This window comes from Diabrotica undecimpunctata, chromosome 6 (genome assembly GCF_040954645.1).
Source record: "Diabrotica undecimpunctata isolate CICGRU chromosome 6, icDiaUnde3, whole genome shotgun sequence".
Taxonomy (NCBI): Eukaryota; Metazoa; Arthropoda; class Insecta; order Coleoptera; family Chrysomelidae; genus Diabrotica; species Diabrotica undecimpunctata.
The window spans coordinates 7710077-7735382 of record NC_092808.1 but is presented as its reverse complement, the minus strand read 5'-3'; the positions used below and the strand labels follow the sequence as shown (position 1 = coordinate 7735382).

Genomic DNA, 25306 nt, shown 5'->3' with positions numbered 1-25306 from the left:
AAACAATATGTTTTACCAAAGTCGTTAGAATAGTATTGAATTTAGATCACATTACAGTACCGTAACAGAAATATTAATAGTAAAAATATGAAAAGAAATAGTACATACTTTCCCAAACAAGTACATTTTGGGAAAACCAAGAGATGATGCTGGATGCATTTCTCGATTTACAGAGAGCATTCGAAAACACGTCCTACGAAGCAATCACAAGGGCGATTTGGCTGAAAAGAATAGTCGACATGAGCTGCAGGTAGATAGACTACACGCTGAAGATCCGTGTGATATACGGAACGTTACTGGGAATAGAGTATCAGCACAGCTAGAGAGTGACTGTTCATAGACGAGAGTCTTCTTACTTCTATTATGGAATCTGGTGATTAATGTGTTAATAGCTTAACTCAGCAATGCCATCATTCGTGTTCTAGGCTATGCGGCTGACCTGCTCATCTTATTCCACGGCAAATTTAATAATACAGTTAAATATGTAGAGAGGAAAATGCAAGAGCACAGTTAACATTACATTTGAAGCAGGAATTTAGAAAGATAATGCCTCTTAACCTGAATGATACAAATCTAAATCTCGTGGGTGAAGTAAAGTTTCTTGAGTTAATAATAAACTTGTCTTACTTGAAAGCAGCAGATCTAAAGAATAACCAAGAGGCTGTTACATGGAGATTCGAGCTGCAGCCTCTGTAGCAGGGAACCTGATACAGTCAACCATATCTCACTACGAGAAATTAGATCGCAGATGGCGAACACTTTTTGGAGAATAACAAGTGACTTCAAAAATAGGGCACCCATCCACTAGACCTTGCAAGCTGGTACAGAGTTGACAACAATCCAAGATTGTTTGATATATTAACGAACGAAAATTAATAAAACAGAATATCTTAGAATAAAGGACGAAGAAAGAGGCTCACAACTCTTGATTAGAAATATAAAAAGTGCGAAGAATTTAAATACCTATGGACAGTGATAGACGTTTAGCAGCAAATACAACAGGGCAGAAATGTGGTACAAACACTCCTTGGTTCCCCAAAAATTAGTTTAAGAACAAAAATGACAATTTACAAGTCGGTTGTAGAACCAATTTTGACGGGCGGATCTGAATGTTGGCAAATCACGATAAAAGAGAAGAAAAAACTGGAAGTGGTAGAAATGGATTATCTAAGAAGAGCGTGTCGGATATCAAGACTTGATCACATCCGAAATGAAGAAATAAGAAGAAGAACAGAAAGGATATACAATACCATATATACAACAGAATCCAAACAACTTTTATGGTATGGGCATATAATACGAATGAAAGACGAACGATGGTCAAAGCAGGCCTTAAACTATGTTCCAAGGAATAAAAGAAGGAGAGGAAGAATAGCATTATAATGGAGAAAAGGAATCAGGGGAATAATAGGAAATAAAGCCATAAATGAGGACCGAAAAGGGTGGAGATAGAAATTTGGGATGCCGCAGAGGGTGTAGGACCCCCTAAGATATATATTTTTGTTCTTCCTTGTTTATTATAAAGACTCATTATTTATTTATTTATTTATTTTCACGCACAACAGGCCGTTAAGGCTTAGGGCATTTTTTTTAAAACATAGTCCTAATATTAACTAATTTCAATTATTTTAAACAAAACTTTAACTTAAATATGTATATACAACATTCTTAACTGCTCTGAAGGACCTGGTGAACAATATTTCTTCAATGGCTTCTATTTTGTGCTTTTCTTTTCCAGTCCCTCACCTTCACGTGTTTAAGGTCTTCATCCACTTTACTAATCCATCTCGTTCTGGGTCTACCTCTTCTTTTGGGGCCGATTAATTTTCTGGTTATTACTAGTTTAGGCATTCTGTTTGCTGCCATTCTTTCCACATGTCCCAACCATCTGATTCTTTGTGACTTGACGAACTTAGTAATGGTAGGTTCTTTGTATAAAGCCATTAATTCATTGTTGGTTCTTCTCTCCCAACCACCTTCTGTCTTCCGTCCTCCGAATAAGCGTCTCAATATTTTCCTTTCCCATCTTTCCAGAGTATCCTCTTCCTTCTTTAATGTCCTTGTCTCACCGGCATATGTTACTGTGGGTCAAATTACTCTTTTATATATTCTGAGTTTACCTTGTCTAGAAACGTATTTTGAGTTCAGTAGGGCTCTTAATCTACCTAATTTTTTATTCCCTTTTGCTATTCTGGCTTCGAGCTCTCATTTCTCTTTTCCATTTTCATCGAAAACTACACCCAGTTATTATATAGCTTTTACCACTTACATACCTCACATTAAAGTCTTCTTTTTCCCTTCTCTCCCTCCCATGATCATATATTTGGTTTTGTCTTCATTTAATAAATAAAGACTCATTGATAGTTTTAATTACATTAAACCGAATTTCTCTGTTCAAAATCTTAATCAACAACACTTTGTCGAGTTTTGTACATTTTAATAAACTGTTGTTGAAATTGTTTTTAAGTTTTGACGTAACTTTTTAAGGATATTCTGGTTCTCTGGTCTCTGGATAGTCTTATTTATACTCAACCACGAAAGACAATTCCAGAAGACTGCTTATAAACCCGGTAAAAATGTATCATTTCAAAACACGGCACATTCCTTGTTAAATTTACGTTTTCTCATACACATACAATAGATTTTGAGTATCTTTTGTCAGAAGTCAGTAAATCGTCACAAATAAATATATATCGGGGCCATTTCGGTCCTGATAGCCTCATTTTCATTTGGTAATTGCCAGTAATTAATATTATTTATTTATGCAATTAAAAAAGCAAGAATGGTGATAACTTATATGGGAACTGACTCCGGGTTTCATAATTGGGAATGTTAGGTACCTCCCCATCTATAATCCCAACTACCTGCCCTCTGTACGTTAATTTATCAGAATTAATGTATGAATAAAACATACGATTTTAGGTTCGAGTGTAGTTGTTAATGTTTCCTTTTTTTAAAGTTTAATCGAGCAAGAGATCTTATTTTTATGAGTAGAAAAATTTTTAACTATTCGTTTGAGAAATTAAATAACGGTTCTAATGTTTAATTTTTATTTTTGTCCAAATTTTATTGGTTCTCGACACGAAATGTATGATTTTCCAAGAATCTAACAAATTAACAATTATTGGTGCTGAAGATTATTATATACAATAAGAGCAGTACTAAATATTTTAGCGATCGGTAAAGCCAGTGGCGGCTGGCGAGAACAGGCTACGTGACGCTATCCTCCCTAGAAAAATGAATTTCACACAATTAATTGTATTTTATATTTTCATATTCACACTTTTCTACAGAAACTTCATTCACTTTTCTGTTGAAACTTTATTAAATTAAAATAGGTTTACCTAACCGAACTAACAATAATTACATTATTTGTTTTAAACGCCCGCGCTAAAATAAACAAAAAACGACCAATGCCGGTATTGAATTTAAAACAAGTGCAATCTGATTATAAAAATCAGCGAAAAAAAACTTCATCTTCGGCTCTGCATGAATACTGGAAAGTAAAAGAAGAAAGAAACATCATTTTATATAGTATTTATCTTGAAAAAACCGTAATTATAATAAACTATCTAGAGAGGTTTTGTAGCAGACATCGAATAAGAAAGACGTGATATTCATATTTAAAATTTTGGTGGATTCACCGGTCGCGCAGTAACCAACAAAATGTTCATTATCATTCTTTTCCGTAAATTGTGTTAAAAGTCAATTTGTTTGGTAAATAGGAAACTATTTTTAAAACTTCATAGGTGTTAATAGTAATAAAAAATAAAATTATTCACAGTTAAATAACAGTTTTTTACATGTTTTTTTTTAAATCTGATTAGTCTGAATTTTTGCATTAAATGTCCTAATTATCTCTAAATAGTTTAAAAATTAGAAATATTGTTGCAAAATGGTTGGGTTCTGTACATGATCAAACAATATTTATTAATAGTGACATAGAAAGATTTACAACTAGAGACTTTGTTTTGAAATCATATTTAAGACCAGAGATGAAATAGGCCTTTGGTGCAAAAAAATCTAGAACTGGGTAAATATTTGCCCATCTTACTACTCAAGATACAAAATTATTATATGCATGGTTACTTCTGTGAAGAAGAACATACAGACCAACCTGCTCAAGTAGCTGAGGACACAAGACTGTAGAATTAATTAGGCCATAAACCATCTTTGCATCTTTAATTAATCGTTGGTCATACAATGAGAGAATACCAAGTTGGATTTCAATTTGATCATAATTTACTTGATTTAATTCAAAAGGTATACCCTGTTTATATGCTACACCAGTGGTTCCCAACCTTTTTCGGCCTACCGCCCATTTTTCCAAAAACAAAATACTTAACGCCCCCCTTAAAAAACTCTTCCATTCTTAAAATTAGTAACGCACTTTCATTCACAATTGTTTTACCTTTTTTGGGTCAAAGGCTACCTTAAATATGATTCTACGGCCCCTTAACTATTCCAAGCAACAACAAATTTAAAAAAAATGTTTTATTCAAAAATACAGTATTCATGTATTGATCAAACTTTAACTTAAATACATATCATAAAAAACAATATAATAATAATATAACATTTTTAATGAGAAGGCTGAGCTTGATGTAATGATAGTAATCTCTCAATATTTGGTTCCATACTTGTCATCAGCAATCTTAAATCACCGCGCTCCACTATGGACAGTATATTTCTCTTCTTTGTTAATAAATTGCTGACTATGCCAAATCCACTTTCGGCTAAATGCGATGAAGGAAAGGCAGTGAAAAACTTCTTTGATGCAGCCCATAAAGCTGGATATAATACTGAAATTTGACATTGCAGCCAAAACTCTTGATATCCATTTTTAAATTTCACTTTTAACTCTTCATTTGTTGACAATTCTATCAATTCCTCCTGTAGTGATAATTCTGCTGTTTCTAAACTTGAGAACGGTTCTAGCACCCAATCTGGAATAATCAGACCAAGGATATCCTGAAATCTATTCCTAAAATCTTCTTGAAGTGCTTCCAAGTGCTGGCAATATACCAGAATGTCTTCATCATTTGTCTCCACAGAGGAAAGATTTTGAAACTGATGAAGTTGTCTCCGACCCAAATTTTGCCTATACAAATTAAGTTTTGACACGAACTCCTTTTGCTTTGATCCAATTCAAATTATCACCTTGTAGCTGTAGGTTTGTTTCATTAAATTTATCGTATAAATCAGTTAAATAAGCAATATCTGTTCCTCAACGCCCCCAAATTTTCCTTGGACCCAAAAAGCCCCCTTATCTCTCTTCAAAGCCCACCGGTGGGCGGTACTGCCCCCGTTGGGAACCACTGTAGCTACACATTTCAAGAACTTGTATTGGACTGTCTCGATTTTTGATATGTAAATATTATAAAATGGAGACCATACACAAGAACAAAACTCTAGGTGAGGTCTAACTAAAGAACAATATAGTAATTTAATCGCTTCAATATTCTGAAAGTCCCTGTTGCATCTTTTTATAAAGGCCAAGCTTATGTTAAGGCTTGGAAATGATTGACATATAATGTGATTCAAATAAAAGTTTAGATCACGAATTTTGGTAACTCAGTCAACAATAATATTCTATATATTATATTTATTATATTCCATTGGGTCTCTTAATCGTCCAAAATTAACAGCGTGATAACAATGGCTGATATCACGAATAATAACAAGGCCCCTAATGAGAATCCTGGGGTACTCCTGAATGAACCTTAATCTCACTAGAAACAAAATGTATGAAACGCACCATCTGAACTCGGTCAATCAAGTATGTTCTTAGCCATATAAGAAGTGGACCATCGACACCTATTTTAAATATTAAAATATTATGGTTGACCCGATCAAAGACTTTGGAGAAATCAGTGTATAGTGCATGTACCCTACAGCTTCTCTCTAAGGCCTTCCTCGGGAAGTCCACAAACACTAGTAGGTATATTACATTCGATTGATTTGCTATTCCGAAATCCAACCAATGAATTATCCCCCGCTTTAAAAATAGGTGTTAAAATCTATTTTCCAGCATTCTGGAAATTCACCCTTATTTAAGAATAGATTAAAAATGTGAAAAAGAGGTCTGGATAATGTAAAACAACATTTCTTGAGAAAGCTGGTAGGCAGTCCATCAGGACCAGGATATTATCCTTATAGTTCAGGAAATGAAGCTCGAAAAAAGTTAAAACCTCGCAATTTTTTCGTCCTGCATGGATTGAGTTGAAATTTTAACAGAAGGTAGGTGATAGCCCAAGGATCAAAATTTATATCGAACCGAAGTGCGCTGAAGGGTTTTAGGGGTGAAAACTACCCCTAATTGTCAAAAATTATAAAATAACATATTAAACCTGAATATGGGTAAGATTTGGTTTGAATTAGTTAAATAATGATTATTTTATACTTTTGAATAGAGTTCCATCATATTTCAACCCTTAAAAAGCAACCCTTGTTAGAGATTAATGTAAAAAAATTACTAATTATAAAAAAATGATTTCGCCTTGGATCGATTCGGATAAAAATTTGGATTTAAGCTCAACTCACCCTCTGCTTTATAATTTATGTCATGCCGATGAACCCTAATTGTTCTTAGGGGTGAAAACTACTCCTAATTTTCAAAAATTGTAAAATACATTACAAATCTTAAGATGAGTGAAATTTGGTTTGGATTAGTTCAATAGTGATTTTTTTATACTTTAAAATACAATTTCATAAATTTTCAACCCTTAAAAATCAATTGTTATGAGTGCTATAGGTAAAAACAATTTTTTGCCAAAATTTTGCAACTTTTCAACTTTTAAAAATCACCCTTTACAACATTGCAGTTTTTATAAACTAATTTAATAGATATAAATTGAAAAAAGTAGAATTAAATACAAAAAAATTTATCAACATAAACAGGCACCATATATTCTTATACATTTACATAAATAGTTGAAAATATTTACATTTATAGGTAAAACAATTATAATATTAATTTTATTCGTCATCAATTACATCTTAATCGTGATCTATGTCATCCTCATCTTCTTTAATTATTGGTGGACTATTATTGCACCCTTCATCTGAACACCCAGAACAAGTAGAGTTACAGTATAAACCAACTTTTCTGCACCCACATGAAACGCAGCATCCTTTTTTGTATTGGCAAAAAATAATTTTCAAAAGTTCATCGGGTGCAGGTTGTTCATGCGTACGGGTAATAACAAACCATCTTTGGAATATCATCCCCAATCTGTTGCTCTGATATTTTCATTGCCAAGCCACTGTTGAATTTGGTAATAGCATCTTTTTGAATGCTCATCTAAGGCATCAACAGTGGGCAGAAGGGATGATAGCTTAACCGCACAGTTTTTCGTTGTAGCTTTGATGAACTGTTCGTACCGCATCTGCGCGAGAAAAGCTTCCAAATCTTTTATTTTTTTTAACTTGGTAAGCTGCGTGTCTTTAACAGTTCCGTACAACATTATTGCACAGTATCTGCCAGCATCTAAAATATCTTCAAGCTTAGCAGTACTACTGTAAAAAATTTCGGCATGTTCCCTCATGTCCGGTCTTTTTTGAAGAATATCAAAAAAATTTTTTTACCTTTATTGTAAAAAGCAGATACAGTATCACAGCCAGTAAAAGCATGGGAAAAAGCTATTCATTTTGAACTATCTGGGTACCCTATTTCAGAAAATTAATTGGTTTTTTTCGTATTTCCTTCATTTTTAACGATAGAGTGTTTCTTCAAAAACGATTTTGTAGAGGTTTTTAAGAGCTACAAGGATCTGTAAATTAAATCTTTTTGGAACCCTTGGTTTTTAAATGGGGTGAGTTTAAAGGGCTTGAAAAAGATGGTGCTGGATCGTAAATCGATGCTTTAAACGGCTATATCTCGCCAAATATTCATTGTACAACAAATCTAAATAAAGGAAAATTTTAGTCATTAAAAAAGCTACAATTTAGTACATTTTTATGTTTTTCATATATTCAGTATTTTCGGGGATATTTAAAAAAAGAAGGGTAAAAAATATGAAATTGTAAATCGTTTCTCGCTTTAAGCGGTACTTTTTCTAAAACTAAGCATTTTAAATGGGTCAAACTTCTTGGACGTATTAACAATACATGTACAAAGAGAATTGCAGAAAGGTGAAGATCGATTTTAATTATGGGGGTTGTTAGGGGGTTGTTTTCATCAATTTTTTCGTAAAAAAAATGAGGTATTGACCTTATTTTCATCATAACTCACTCAATTTTTGAGCTAGAGTGTTTTTTTTTATGATAGGTCTATTTATGCTCTTTAAAAAAGGTTCTATGAATTTTCTTTCAAAAATGCATCATTTTCCCGATATTTGCCTTTGAATCTTTCAAATTTGGCATTTGAAGAAAACCGCTGAACATTGATAGGCCGTATTTCGGTTCCTATTATATTGCAAAAATATTTTAAAAAATGAATTGTATTTGCCTTTTTAAAAGCTACAAATTTGTTCTCTACAATTTTTTTGATGAAATGCACCATTTCGAGTTATTCGCGAAAAATCGATTAAAAACGTCGATTTTTTCGTCTAAAAGTTGTTACTTTCAATCGCGAATAACTTGAAAAATATCAGTTTTACAAAAAAAATGTATAGAACATTTTTTGTTTAGAATCACTTTTTTAATCGAAACCTGTGGTTAAAACGTAAAAAAAATTTTTCACCCCCGAGATGGGGTGGCAACCACCCCCAAGGCTTTGGCGCACTTTGGTTCGATATAGATTTTGATCCTTAGGCTATTACCTACCTTCTGTTAAAATTTCAAGTCAATCCACGCAGGACGAAAAAATTGCGAGGTGAAATGCCTCATTTCCTGGACTATTACTAGCATCCAGTTCTGATAATTTTAAATAAATATCAGATATAGTTATGTTGATACCAGTCAAGTTAGTAAGACCAAGTGAAGGTAGTCACTAAGTATGACACATATTTAGTAGAAAAATATTCTGCAAAAAAATTTACAATATCTGGTCCGTGACTTTATTCAACACCCACCATACTTTAACACAGCGGGCAAGGAGGGCTTCGGAAGGTCCTCGGATTCCCCGTATATTGTGCCGATTTACATGTTGAAAGCCAAACTTCAAAACGTAAAAAAAACCATGAAAAAGAAAAAGTGACAATCGAAGACGCAGAAAATAGTCCCTACAAGATTTTTAGCAATTAATGGAATTTAAAACTGTTCTTTTTAATAATTTGATAGATAAAAAGTAAGGTTAATGCATCAATTTAACACAAATTACTACAAAAACCAACCCTTTTAAAAGTCATTACTCTGCATGTTTCACGCCACCGTTTAACTTAATTCTTTTTGCGTGGTTGCATTTGGTTCATTGCATTTAATAATCCACAACAGCATTACTTGCAAAATTTCGTAATGGTAAGTTTAGATGCAGACAAAATCAAATGTAAACGACTTTTATGGCCTTGAAGGTACAAAAGATCCTCGAAGAATCAATGGACTCGTATATGATTCATTAATTTGAGTAAATCTGGGAAAAACAAGTGATGATTTCTGTGAAATGACCATCATTTTTATGGTAATGCACAGTACAGTAATGTTGGTAATATTTTAATGATACGTGGATTGAAGTAGGTGGAGTAATGGTGACACCGTTCTTGACGTATGTCTCATTGCATTACACATAATAAAAGATTTGACACTCAACAAATACACACAACTCAAAAGTCTAGGGATATTTTTATAAATAGAAGTATTTTGTTTATCTGTAATCAACTTAAAAAAAGTAATACAAAATTTGTAGTTTAAATTGTTGTTTAGTATGTCAAAAACCATAAATGGCAAAAAAAACAGAAAATTGGAGCAAAAAAAAATATATTAAAAATCACCCATGTTTCACATACCACCATAAAATGTTAAAAATACGAAAAAAAAAAAAATATATATATATACAAGGATTTCCACAGTTTTCACTGTATTCCTTCACTCAACCGTTTTCTCCAATTTTTCCTGTTTAGCCAGTCCCCTTCCTGTAGGTTTCTTCTACTCATTGCTTCGTCCACTTCATCTCTGAAAGATCTTCGGGGTCTGCCTCTCTTTCTTCTTCCTATCGGGCTTCACTCTGTTATTCTATTTATCTACCGATTTCGGTCTGCTCTTCTGACATGTCCGTACCAGGTTAACCTCTTCTGTTCGATGTAGTCTATTATGTCGGAGTTCATTCCCATTCTGCTCTTAATCTCCATGTTATTTATTCTATCTCTTCTTGTTACTCTGCAGCTTCTCCTTAGGAATTCCATCTCTGTTGCTCTTATTTTGTTTTTGGTTTTCTTATTTATTGTCCAATTTTCACACCCATAAGTGAGGATACTTCTTGTCATGGTATTATATATTTTTTTCTTTGTTTTCATGCTGATGTTCTTATCCCATAGTACCGGGTTCAATTTTCGTATGCAGTCTCTTGTTTGTCCTAGTCTATTTTTTATATCTTCCTCCGTTGTTCCTTTATTTGATATTATGAAGCCTAAATACTTATACTTGTCTGTTCCTTTGATTTGTTTACCTTCGTCTATTTCCAGCTGTTTTATTTCTGTATTCTCCGTTGTTAGGTATTCAGTTTTCTTTAGGTTTATTTCCATCCCATTCTTTGTATATTCCTGCTCCAGTTTTCTCATCATAAAACTGAGGTCATCCTCGTCTTGTGCGATCACTATTTGGTCGTCGGCAAAACTTAGCGTATATAGATATTCGTTCCTTACTGGTATACCCATTCCTTCGCACTTTCTTTTCCATGGTTTCAGGGTTTTTTCCAGGAATATTTTGAACAGGGTGGGGGATGTGGAGCAACCCTGTAGTAGTCCCTTTGTCGTCTTAAATGGACTGCATATTCTATTGCCTGTTTTGATAGCTACTTCATTATTCTTGTAGAGTGCTTTTACCGCGTTTGTTAATCTTCGTGGAACTTCGATGTCTTCCATTGCTTCCCATAGCTTGGTTCTAGGTATTGAGTCATATGCCTTCTTAAGATCAACAAAAGCCAGATGGACGGATCTATTTTTGGCCATTATTTTTTCTATTAGTTGTTCGACCGTGTAAATGTGATCTAAGCATGCTTTCCCCGCTGTAAAACCTGCCTACGAAAAAATATAAACTTAAAATAAAGTATGGCCACCACGTCTGTTTATCACAGCTATACATCTACTGTTCATGCTCCGAATCACATTGTTAATGTCTGCTTGAGGTAGTTGTGTCCATTGTTCTCTCAGAAGCTCTTTTAATTGAAACTCATTGTAGATATTGCCCATATGTGGAGTAATTCTTCGTTGAAGCATGTCCCATACATGCTCAATGGGATTCAAGTCCGGTGATTGTGCTGGTCCCGGCAATACATCAATACCCTCGTTATCCAACCAGTTTGTTACAATATGCGCAACATGTGGTCGAGCATTATCATGCATAAAGTAAAAATTTTCTCCAACAGCTGCAGCAAACGGACGCACAACAGGTTCAAAAATAGTGTCCAAATATTGCTGACGTGAGAAAGCCACGTGGGAAAACGAGGTCAATTCTTCCATCAATCATGATTCCGCCCCATACCATTAATGTACCACCTCTGTATGCATACACTTCTTGAAGATGTCGTAATCGTTCTCCATCTCCGGGTCGTCCCCAAACTCTTGTCCGACGAGAATCTGGATGAAATCCATATCTAGACTCGTCACTAAACAAAACTGTGGCCCAGTCATTGTCAGTCCAATTCTGAAACTCTTGACACCAGGTTAATCTTGCAGCGCGATTGCCTCTAGATAGAGGTGGACATCTCAGTGGTCGCCGACTACGAAGATTGGCTTCATGGAGACGATTCCTCACAGTACTGCTGCTAATTGTTACATTATGTGCAAGCTGTAATTCATTAACCAGCTCGGGTGCTGTGATTGTTGGCTGCCTTCTGGCATTTAAAATTAAATATCGGTCTTGAGCGACGGTTGTAGAGCGACCACGTCCTGGATGTTGCTCGGCTGGACTCCCAGTGTCTCTAAACCGACGCCACAAACGACTTACGACGCTTTGGGAGACACCCAGCTAATCAGCAACTTGAGTTTGTCGCATACCAGCTTGAAGGAGGCCCACGGCTCTATTCATCTCGTGCAACGTTAAATGTTGTCGTTGCATGGTAAAAAGACAATATTTTTAACTCACCTAGTAAGCAAGAATGGTATAAAGTGACTAAAATTAAAAATAAACAAAACATAAAAATGTCGATTTTTTTGTCCCTTATAAAAAAACATTCTAAAACACGTATTGCTATCAGTTTTACAATTTTTTTTTGATAAGAAGTGAGTGTCTGTATTAACAATTATAGTACAAGCAAATTTATATGGTCATGAAATTTTGGTCATTGGTATTGTCAAATTATTAAAATATCCTTAAACTTTTGCGTTGTGTGTAGTTAATTCTAATCTCGCTAAAACACCTAAGAAACGGTAACGAACAGTTACCTGCTTGTTCCATAAAGATTACAATTTCAATATCTAAATAGATTATCTATAGGCGTACGTAGGTGATTGGGTAATTGACCGAACTATTTTTATATGAATTTGTTTTTCTAATGCGTTAATTAAGTTTATTTTTCCAGTAGTCGAATAATTATTCACGTACACAGAGCATGTGTGTAGTTAAGACTCCATTAACGATAATTACCCCCCACTGTAAGAAATTTTTAATTGTTGTAATAAATATTAAACGTATTGTTTGAACAAATTGTCGAGGAGGGGGCAGATTTATTACGCGTTTAGGTGTTAATTAGATAGATACATAATATTGTTGATAGTATTTATTTAGTGCTTTTGTTAACGGCAAGTTTTTCTATAATTATGGTAACATTTTTACGATTATTTTGAAATAAACACTTCATCAAAATGTATAACGTTTAAAGCGCTTACATAAGGTCTGCATTTTGACTTGCTTTGTTCCTAGGATATACCTAAATTTCTATAAAGCAAATTATTTGATTCTTAAAGATTGTTTTTTAGGTAATTTTAGCCTTCTGCACTTTATTTGAAATCTTTTATTAAATTTTTGATACAATTTGCTGGTTTCTGTTGGTTCACTTAGTTCTCCTATCTCTCGGAGTTATTTTTCTATATTTTCCCTTTGTTTTTTAATGTATTTTCATCTCTTCTCTCCTTAAAATTCTGTAGCATTTTCGTTTCACCCCATATATCATAAAACACCCAAAAAGATTCTTAATTTTTTTGCGTCTCTTTGATAATCAAAACATTTTTTAGTCTGTTATAATAAACAAATTACTCTTTCGATTGATATTGGTTCCGTCTATATATTTACGCAGGAAATAAACAACAATCTTTCCTCTGATGCGGGTGAGAGAATGATTTTTGGAGGATGGTGTCACTTCGCTGTGGAGCGCCGTAAGAGCCGGACGTTTTCATTGTGTAAGCAAATCACCGTCCTGAAGATGCTTTTACCACAACGCTAACCGAAGACAGTTCTAGAATATATGCCAAAAATGAAAGAAAACAAGGAAGAGCAAAGACGACATGGAAACAAAATAAGTGGTCCAGGCTTTAAGAACCCCTGTATATACAGGCTGAGTTTTTATTGTGACATTAGTCGATAATTCCATTATGGTATAAAATGTCCAAAAAAAATTATTTAGAAAAGATATAAACAATGATATTCCCCAGGCTTGGTTAATATGGTGAATTCTATTCAATTCAATTTTTCTAAATAGAACATCCTGTATATTTTGCCATAATGTCAACTTTTTGAAGAAATAATTTACAAAACCGCAAAAGTTAAGTTTTATTTTATTGGTCAAGAAAAACGAAAAGAAAAGCTGTTTTTAATATAATTGTCAAATTTTAACCAAACGAGGAAAAAAATTGTATAAGCAGGTAAATTAAAGGATTTTTAAATACCTTTCAAACGAGTATTGGTAAATTAAAATCCATTTAGTAGATTCGAAGTTACAGCTGTTTAAAAATAGTCAGTTTTCTAAAATCACATTTTTTATTATTTGTAAACTGATAGTACTTATTCGTGACAATCTCAAATTGTATACAAATTTCAGTGAAGGTGGTTATATACACATATATACAACATTGTTTGCTTATCGAATTTCTTGTCCTAGGCCTTTAACAATATTTTTTGACCGCATAGAAATTGAGCTTTTTGCTTCATAAGTAAGCCAACACATGTGGCCGTTAATGATTTTTCTCATCTGTTTGATTACTTATTATTAAAATAGATAACAGAACCTAAATTTTAAGCGTTTAAGGAAACCTTTAGCAGGTCAAGAACCAAAGTTATGGCTGTTTTAATTTTAACCTTACTCTAGGGTATTCAATATGTGAACGTATTTAATACCTTAGATTAAAGTTAAAATTAAAACTGCCATAACTTAGGTTCCCGTCAACCTAAAGCATTCCTTAAACTCTTAAAATTTAGGTTCTGTTATCTAGTTTAATAATTCGCTGATTTTTAATATTGCTAAATAATTAAACAGATGAGAGAAATCATTAAGGACCACACATGTTGGCTTGCTTATGAAGCAAAAAGCTCAATTTTTAGGCGGTCAAAAAAAAATAGTTAAAGGTCCGGACCAATAAATTCAATAAGTATACATTATTGTATAGATATAAAACTACCTTCATCTAAATTTTTATGAAATTTGAGATTGCCAAGAAAAAGTACTATCCGTTTACAAATGATAAAAAATGTGATTTTCGAAAAAATGACTGTATTTAAACAGCTGTATCTTCAAATCTACTAGATGGATTTTAACTTACCAATTCTCGTTTGAAAGATATTTAAAAATCCTTTAATACACTTGTCACCATAATTTATTTCCTTGTTTGGTTAAATTATGACAATTCATTGAAAATTATCAAATATAAAAGTTTTCTTTTCGCTTTCCTTGACCTATAAAATAAACTTATCTTTTGCGGTTTTGTAGATCATTGCTTCACAAAAGAGACGTTATAACAAAATAAAAAATGAGGCCTTGTGACTTAAAATCGGTTTACTGGGCTCAAAGATATATAGCTCTTCAAATTTAGGGTAAAAGCGCACAAGCTCAATTTTCACTCGGTCAAAAAAATAGTTAAAGTCCCGGCAATTTGAGATTGTCAGGAAAAAGTACTGTCAATTTACAAATAATAATAAAAAATGTGATTTTTGAAAAACTGTCCATTTTTAAAAGGCTTTATCTTCGAATCTGCTAAATGGATTGTATTTTACTAATGGTCGTTTGAAGGTATACAATTTTTGTCCTTGTTGGGTTATATTTTAAATTAATTAAAAATCATAAAGGTTTGTAAGTTTTCTTTTCGTTCTGCTTGACCTATAAAATAAAACTTATCTTTTGCGGTTTTGTAAACTATTTCACCAAAAAGTTGAAATTATAATAAAAAAAATGAGATATTGTGAGTTAAAATCTGCCAAGTGGGCTCAGAGATGTAGCTCTTCAAATATAGGGCAAAAAGGGCTATTTCTGACCCTTTCGAGGGATATACCTTAGGTATGAGGCATCACGAGAGCTAAAAAATAGCTATAGGCTGTTTTTATAGCATCTCTTTTTATACGGATTATGTTGGGCGTTTGTATTTTATTCAAAAATTTCTATTATTATCTATTATAATTAAATATTAACTATTAACATCCAAATGTCAGTAAAGTGAGCCTTTGCAATTCGAGGATTCCCTTGTTACATAATGTCCCTATTAAATCATTGCGAGTTTCGTATTGAAAGGTATAACCTGTTATTGTTTTAAAATAATTTTTCTCTTAGCGGTGCTTCGTTTTATAATAAGTTGTTTAAAATTTTGCTGATTCCAAGTTGCAGTAATAAGCAGCACGGTTTTCGGATTGAAAGATTTCAAAATATTTTATTTGGCCCATAGGAGAAAAAGAAGCAACGAAAATTGCAATTTTAGATCGCTTAGGAAAAGGAGAAGGATCCATGGCAATTGGAAAACATTTTAATTTAGGCGAAAAAACTGTAAGAGCAATTAAGAAGAATGAAGTTGCTTTAAGAAAATCTATAATTTCTGGTACAAGAGCGATCGCAATTTGGATTGAGGAACTAATTCAAAGAAGAATTCCTGTAAGTGGTTATTAAATTTAGGAAAAAGCTCTTCAGTTGTATTAGTTAATGAAACAGTCAGAGCCACCAACTTCCACTTCCCAAGCTGGTAAAAAATTTTCAGCTAGCAACGGATGGTTAATCAGGTTTATAAAAAGAAATGCATTTTATAATATTAAGATCACAGGAGAAAGTGCTACAGCAGTGCTATTCAAGTGCTATGATTTAACAGTACCCATAAAAATCAGGTTACTACGATGTTATATCTTTCCTATACACCGTTGTACGGAGTTGAGTCGTGGACTCTCACAGACGCTACTTGCAAAAAAATTGAGGCTTTCAAAATGTGGTTTTATCGTCGAATCCTGAAGATATCCTATACCGATCACGTTACTAACCAGGACGTTTAATTAAGAATGCAAAAAGGAAATGAGTTGTTAACTACAATAAAAACAGCCAAAATCGAAGACCTCGGTCACATCATGAGGAACAGCGAGAGATATGGGTTGCTGCAATTAATTCTTTAAGGAAAAATGGAAGGAAAACGTGGACCAGGAAGAAGAAGGATTTTCTGGCTGAAAAATCTACATACGTGGTTCAACACAACAACCACAAATCTTTTCAGAGCAGCATTTTGCAAAATACAGATTGCCAACATTCGAAACGGATAAGCACTACAAGAAGAAGAGGAAGATACGCAACTGATTTAAGCATTTAAGATCAAAAAAAAATTAACGGAGTAGAGATGTTACAAAATTGAAGGACGTAAGAGAAAATTTGCAGTTCATACTAAAACTAGGTAGATAACATCCTCAGCTACTGCTTACAGACCAGTGGAAGAGAACTATGAATAATTTGCATAACAAGAAAAAACTCAAACAAAACAAGACACAGAAGAAACACAAAATCACTTACTGGTTATCATTTCTTATAATCCTTAAAGTAATTAACGAGAAATTAATTGCAATACAATCAAAATATTCCGAGTAATATTCAAATCGAACAAAATATAATTATATTTTTGATAGTAATTTTATTTTTTGTTGTGACTGTACCTCGAGGCAGTAGTTTTTAGAAAACAAACAACGCTTAATGTGGAAAATGTTTATGGCATTTTAATTGGTACTAGCACTAATTATAATTATTACTCACTTTCTGCTGTTACAGCAATGCATGATGAATGTAACACATGCGGCTTAATGCAAAATTAAGTACGTTCACTTAGGGTGTAAAAATCGAATGATATAATGTTTGTGGATGAACGACTTAATAATATACATAATAGTTGTAGGACGTTAGAAATTACCTAAAAATTCCTTTTTTTTTTGTGAAGTATAAAGATCTTACTTTCCTTCCATTTGGGAAGCTTTTCTGTGACAATTTTTGGTAAGTTTTTGTAGTTTTTATTACTTTTGTTTATTCTTTCTCAGTTGCTCTTTTGTGGTTTAATATTTATGAGGGGTACGGCTCATGACTCAGCCTTTGCTATACTTAGTTAGCTTAGTCATCATTACTCTCTTTGCTTTTATTCTTAGGAAGTGGTCAGCTATCCTAATTACATTTTTTCATAATTTTACATCTTGATTCAAGTCAATACGAGCCACTTCCCATATCAGTTGGCCTAACTTTAGATTGATAAGAAAATTAACTTTTAGAAAACAAAAATCAAAACGCAGCGTAAATTTTAAAAGTTTGAACGCATCGAACAACATTTTGGAATATTTTAATTATAGAAAATATTTTATAACGTAATGAAAACTATTGATTAAAGAGAATAATAATAAATTTAAAAAACGCATAGACTTTAGTTAGTTTACCACAGAGTTACATCCCCTTTATTTTTAATGACATCCACAATTCTTCGAGGCATAGTATTTACCAAATTCTGACAAAATTCTAATCTAACGAATCCCATATTTCTTTCAATTCGTTGACGGACCTGGCAGGATGTTTTCTCAAAGCTTTTTTCATTTTGCGCCACAAAGTCTCTATCGGGGACAAGTCGGGACAGTTAGAAACCCATTCCAGAAGTGGTATGCCATGGTCTTCAATCCATTTTAAACTCTTTTTTGAGGCATGACAACCTGCGCCGTCCTGTTGGAAGACAAAATCTTCAATTCAATTCAATACATTTCAAATCTGGACTCATCACTCCATTGTATTAAATTCCATTGCGACTGAGTCCAATCTTTATGCTGTTTTAACCATCTTAGTCTATTTTTCTTTTGTTGTCATGTTAAAAGTGGCTTTTCCTTAGCCTAAAATAATTTTTTCAACTATAAAACTTACTTTGTAACGAAATTATTTTGCTTACCATAGGGTAAGAAAATAGGGGTACTTATAGAATTGGGGAAAGAAACTAATGGGGGCGAAGATAGGGCAAGCAAAACAATCGTTACTGATGCGAACGGCACTCATTGGGTTATTGGAGAGCTGGGATCGTGGACAAGATGTCAACGGGAAAGAAGGAAGACGATTTCTATAGCCTGGAATCCTGGACTGGAACGAGTTTGGAGCAAACAGACGACAAACGAAGCTGGTGGCACACCCTATGTACTGCTTTAAAATTGTACCATGTTCTGGTATACTACACAAATCTTCTAACTATTCAAGTGGTTACTCTTTTATAAATCTGCCATATTGCAGAGAGTATATTTCCACTTTTTACCAGTCTTGATTATTAACCCATTACACAAAATTACCGGCTATGTTCAACTCGAGCTGCCTTATACAACCTGCCTGCTTCGTTGCTCTTCTCAACCTAACTTGAATTCCCCTCTTGACCTAAATCTAATACTAGTGTGGGCGACCCTTCTTACGTCCATAACATAAATTTCTTGTTTTTAAAACAGGCCTCAACTATGTTACAAAGCGACCCTCGTTCTAAGCGACGAAAACAACTTTTTAAATATTCCAGTTTATTGCGTTTTAGAAAAATTGTATTACCTGACTTGCAATATTATTTTAGGGGACTCGAATGTAAACAAATGACAAAAACTGAATACCAAAACTTGATATTTAGAATCTCAACTTAAAATGCCATAATATATTGATCGTTTTAAAATACGAAAATATTCCACCAAATTTAAAACGCTACAACTTAAAGTACCAAATCCTAATTTGTGGGCCTATCGGTGACACGTTGATCTAGAAACGTGTCTTCCAATAACCTCACTACATAAAGCGCTTGACTCCATATAATTTGCTCGTCGATTTTTCACTATAATGTGTTTTAATGCCCTTCGATCTGCTTCGGTTATTTTACTTTTTCGTACATTTCTAGATTTGGTGACGACCGATTTCTGAATTTAATTTTCCAGAATTAAAAAATCTGATAATGATTGAACAAATTTTCTCATCGATAACTTTACCTCGACCCATTGTACAATCCACAAACGGCAAAAAGCTTTACAATACTACAAAATACATTTGACATTAACCGACAATATTATTGTTTTGATGTCATTTTTCCATAGCTAACTCTGGATTTAACGTAATTATGAAAAAATCAACGTATGTTGACATAAGTGAATGCATAGCCAGGGTTTAGTGAAAAATTTTTATTTTTGAAAATAAATAAAAAACCATAAGGGTAATGTTTTTAATAAATATTAATAAAAATGCCATATTAATTAATATGGGAACTTTTAACATGCAGAGTATAATTTGTTTATGGTAATCGACTTAAACTGCAAATTCCATAGGTGGGCCAACTGATATGGGAAGGGGCTCGTATATATCCCCTTCTCTATACTGTTTTACAATATCGTGCATTTTTTTCCTGTTTTTGTTTTGTTTTTCCGATGCTTGCTTTATCGTTTCAAAAGTCTATAAATGGTTGCTTTTACAACTCCGGTTATGATTGGGCACTTAAAAACGATACTCCAAATAGCACTATTGGGGAGTTCATTTCTTCTTCTTAGAGTGCCATATCCCTACGGAACGTCGGCGACTACCATGCTTATAATATTGTTATACTGATCTCGGTCTTGCGCTACGTGTAGCAATTGGTCTGCTCTCAAACCTGTCCACTGCCGCAAATTCCTCAACCAAGAGAGTTTCTTCCGTCCTATCCATTTCTTTCCTTCGATTTTACCGTTGAGAATTAGCCGACTTGGTCCTCTGATTATATGTCCAAGATATTCTAGTTTACGCCTCTTAATAATATTTAATAGAGTTCGTTGATGTCCCATTCTTCGAAGAACTTCTTCGTTTCTGGTTCTGCTAGTCCATGGAATTTTTAGTATCCTTCGATACAACCACATCTCAAACGCCTCAATTTTATTCATGATATCGGCGTTTAAAGTCCAAGTTTCACATCCATACAAAAGTACAGACCACACGTAACATCTTGTAAACTTTGAGTTATTGGATAATAGAGGCTTGAATTTTTGAAATGAGTTTCTTGGCTGTTCAATTCTACATCGAATTTCGAAGGATGGATCCATATTTTGGGTAATCCAACATCCAAGGTATTTGAATCTCTGAACTCTCTGCAGCGGTTGTTGGTTTAATGTCAGTTGGGTTGCGCCGATATCCACTTTACTGGTCACCATGTATTTAGTTTTATCGATATTTATCGACAGTCCCCAATTTGTGCATTCCATGTCAACTCTATTGATTAGCTCCTGCAGATCGTCGATGTTTTTAGCTAGAATCACAGTATCGTCAGCGTACCGTATATTGTTAATTATTTCTCCTCCTATGATAATTCCTTTTTGATCTATTAAAGCTTCCCTAAATAGATTCTCAGAATACACGTTAAAGAGGGTGGGAGACAGTACACAGCCCTGTCTTACGCCTCGTTCAATACTGATTGGCTTTGATTCTCTGTTGTTGGTATTAATAATGGCTGTTTGGTTCCAGTAAAGTTTGGCAATAAGTTTGATGTCTTTCTTATCTAGTTGGACGCTCTGCAAGGCGGTAATTAGTCTGGTATGCTGAACGCGATCAAATGCCTTTTCAAAATCAATGAAGCACATATATACGGGTTTTCTTACCTCCCAACATCGTTGAAGGAGTGTTTGCTTAGAAAATAGTGCTTCTCTAGTTCCAAGGAGTTCATTTACTACTCGTCAAATATAGCTTACACAAGTGGAAACGCATTGGTACACTTCTTAAAACAATTTAACAGAGTGTGAGCTTAATTTCTAAAGGAACTTCTTAAATGGAAACAATTTTCCAATTTATTATTACCTATTTTTGTAGGAAAAGATAACTATGTATCTGTAGAATGTGTTGTGATGAAAATATTTCGGTAATTATTGTATAACAATAAAATTATCGTTTAAATATGAGATGATATACATTTTTCTAAAGGTAAAAATGTGTTGTCTAATAATTTTTATCGACCAACTCTTTACAGTCCAACAAATACTAGCCAAAGCATGGGAATAGGACATAGACGTTTACAACATCTTTGTAGACTTTAAGCAAGCCTATGATTCAATATGTTAACTTGATATATTGCACGAACTCGGCACAGCAGCAAAATTAATAAAGCCGGGATCCAACGGTGCATGGAGTGCCACTGTTGGTTCCAATAAAAATAAGTCTAGTCATTAGTGGGTAAATTAACACGGTTTAAAGGAGCTTGAAAGCTGACGCGCAAAACTAAATTAAACCTTGATGATACTCCACGTACCGTGACAGCGATTTTTATAGGCAAGAATGCAAGGAAAAATACCTGTTAAAAGACCAAAACAGAGATGGGAAGACGAAGTAGATGAGTTTGCCAAAAACCTCCTAAAAACACATTCATGGAAAAAAACAGAGAAGTAGATCGAGATCTTTGGAGAACTTATTGAAGTAGGCCGCGGCCCGACTTATGCTGTAGTGACATTGTATCGATGGATAAATTTTATTAGGTGAAAATATAAGTAGACTTCAAGTTACTACAAAAATTTCTTCTCTTAGTTTGTTCCTCACGTGGTGTTAGCTTTTTTAACTATTATCTCTTCTCGTTGTTTTTGTATAACTATCAGCATTGCATTGTAGTGACAACAAACAAAACTAATCCCATTAACAATCTAGTGCTGGAAAATTTAAGAAATCAAAAAGGTTTGTTTTCGTTGGATCCTACATATGCGTCCCAAATGACTTCTTTTATTTTCCAATGTCAGGAATACGTCAAAAATTGTGTTGACAACAAGTTTCGTCGGCAAAAAAAGTCGATGCATTTAAAGACCATGTTTTGTAGGTGTCTGAAGTGTAATGAAACGAATGCTTCGAAAAAAATGGTTCGAGCGCGTACTAAGTTGATCTGGACAAGGAATCCTTGTGTTTATCTTCTTGTTTCATTAATTTTCTTACTTTGAAACTTTGCTCCCAACTTATTGAAAAGTTGGGAGCAAAAAATGTTAAGACCAATTTCATCATTTAACCCGGATCTATCCACTGCTGGATATAGGTCTCCCTCAGTATTTTCCATGTATTTCTGTTTTGTGCTGTTTGCATCCAATTTTTGTCGATCCGTTTTATGTCATCAGAGCATCTTGTTGGTGGACGACCTCTACTTCGATGTGCTTCTTGTCTCGGTCTCCACTGTATTATTCGCTGTGTCCATCTGTTATCCGACATTCTAGCTATGTGCCCCGCCCAGTTCCACTTAAGGGTCATAATTCTTTCTATGGCATCTGTCACTCCTGTTCACCGTCTTATTTGCTTGTTCGTGATCCGATCCCTACGAGAAATGCCTAACATCGATCGTTCCATGGCTCTTTGGGTAACACAAATTTTATTTCTTACTTTCTTGGTTAGTGTTAATGTTAGTGTTAATGTCTCTGCATAAGTACTGGCAACACGCACTGATTAAAGACCTTTCTTTTAAGACACATAGGCAGTTCTGATATAAGAACATAGCTTAGCTTGCCGAATGCCACCCAAGTGAGTCCTATGCGGCGGCTTAGTTCGCACGTTTGATTATCTCTTCCTATGCGTATCTCATGTCCTAAGTACTTATATGAGGTGGTTTCTTCAATATGCATGCCATTTACTGAAATCTTTTCGCTTAACACAAGATTTGTCATGATTTGTGTTTTTGTGTGGTTGATTTTTAATCCTACTTGTAGGGAGGCTAGGTATAGTTTCTCCAGTTGCGATACTGCATCATCGATTTTGTCAGCAAAAAGGACAATATCGTCAGCAAACCTCAAATGACTAAGTATTTCTCCATTGACATTAATTCCTTTTTCACTCAGATTTGCGTTCTTAAACATATGCTCTAATAATGTTGTAAACAATTTTGGCGAAATTGTGTCTCCCTGTCGCACTCCCCGTTTTATTTTAAATACGTTGGTCTTTTTATCTGCCAGTTTCACACTTGCTGTCCCATTTTGATAGATGTATTGTATCATGTTTATATAGCGATGATCTATACGGCACTCTGTTAAGGCTTTTAACATCTTTTGATGACTTATTGTGTCGAAAGCTTTTTCGTAGTCAACAAATATCATGACTAATGGCTTGTTATATTCAACACTCTTTTCTATTAAGTTCTTAATTACCTGTAAATGATCATTGGTGCCATATCCTGCTCTAAAACCTGCTTGCTCTCTTGGCTGATAGAAATCCAACTTACTTCCTAGCCTGTTGGTAATAACTCTTGTAAATAGCTTATATACTTGTGACAACAAGCTAATGGGGCGGTAGTTTCTAAGGTCGCTGATATCTCCCTTCTTATGAAGTAAGATGATTTCCGCGTTGTTCCACTGCGTCGGTGTTATCGCTTCGCACAGACATTTATTGAACAGTTTAGCAAGTGTCAGTAAGAGCTTATTTCCTCCTAGTTTTAGGCTTTCGGTCATTACCCTGTCTTCACCTGGGGATTTATTGTTCATCACCCGAAGTGCATTTTTAATTTCGTCAACAGTTATGTTCGGCATTAATTCTGAGCCTTGATTCTCTATCTTTGGTAAGGGGCGTCTTTCATCGGATTCACTTGTTTCATAGAGTTGTCTGTAGAAGTCTTCCACTGTTTTCACTATTTCTTCCTTATCAGTCACAAGGTCGCCTTGTGAGACAAGACCAATTTACGGAAAAATAAATACAGAAAGTGGCTGGAAAAAAAAAGAGAAAAAAACCAATGGAAATTCCGTTTTGAGCTCCAGAAAAATTCACTTTAGAAAAGAAGAAAAGTGATACAACAACAGAAATGGGTAAATATTATTGATTGTACATTATAAAGATAGAAAACCGCCAAACTCCGAATTTTTACCGTCGAGTTGATACAAATTTTATTTAAAATTTATTCAAAATCGCCGGTCGCTTCAAGCATTGCTTCTTAGAGAACGATTCATTCTACACAAAAAGTGCTAATAATTATTTTTGGTCAAAATTATTTCAGCTACATTTTTTAATTAAAACATTTTTTTCTACGGCGTACACAGAAGCCGGGAGGTAGGGGTGGTAAACTTTTTTACATATTTTTGGGCATCCAAAATTGACATTCTCAGGAAAATTCAGCTTGTTCGTATGATTTTTGGAGGTTCAGTGGAATTTTCGTCTCTGACGACTAGAGTAATTGTATGGTTTAGACCACAAGTCCGATTTTTGTGTTGGTAACTAAACAATCTTTTTTTGTTTCAGAAATTCAGAAAACTTTGAAGGACAAGAACGTTATAGCAAATAAATCCGAACAAAATCATCACACGAAAGACAACAGAGCAGCCAATAACTACCTCAGAAACTAGACTCCCAACAAAATACAGCCAAACTAAGACAAATCCGCAGAAACCAAAGTGCCGATCGTCCTTACAGATCTTAAATGCTAAAAAGATAGCATTAACATAACCTCGCACAACGTGCGCCATCTACCGACACGTTTCCAAAAGGCCCCACCATTGGCGTAGAAATAGCCCCTTCACTTTGCCCAATGGGGGGCTTCACCTCCCCAGAGCAGCAATATGCGCTGCGCTGGAACGACTTTCAGTCATCAATGTTGACGCATTTTCGACATCTAAGGGACGAGGAAGACTTTGTTGACGTGACGTTGGCGTGTGACGGCTGTTCGTTTACTGCCCACAAGGTGGTGTTGTCGGCATGTAGCCCCTATTTTAAACGGTTGCTGAAGGCCAACCCCTGCCAGCATCCCATTGTTATACTCAGAGATGTCCAAGAAAAAGATATGGAAAGCTTATTAAGGTAAGAAATATTTTTAGATATTTTGATGAATTTATTTTGGGTATTTTTGTTGAGTTGCTTTCAAGCCTTTCAAAGTGATTC

At 34.2% G+C, this 25306-nt stretch overlaps 1 protein-coding gene across 2 annotated transcripts in view; it reads left to right on the top strand.

Moving 5' to 3' along the window:
- ab (BTB/POZ-zinc finger protein abrupt) overlaps positions 1 to 25306 on the top strand; it is a 146494-nt gene that overhangs the window by 18325 nt on the left and 102863 nt on the right. Inside the window, exons 1-2 of one of the 2 annotated variants that reach the window (XM_072534149.1) lie at positions 17258 to 17470; positions 24671 to 25225. In XM_072534149.1, the coding sequence (XP_072390250.1) occupies positions 24957 to 25225 (269 nt within the window). In that variant the 5' untranslated portion in view covers positions 17258 to 17470; positions 24671 to 24956. Of the gene's footprint in view, positions 1 to 17257; positions 17471 to 24670; positions 25226 to 25306 lie in introns of those variants that run through there. The other variant, XM_072534148.1, reaches the window with a different exon arrangement.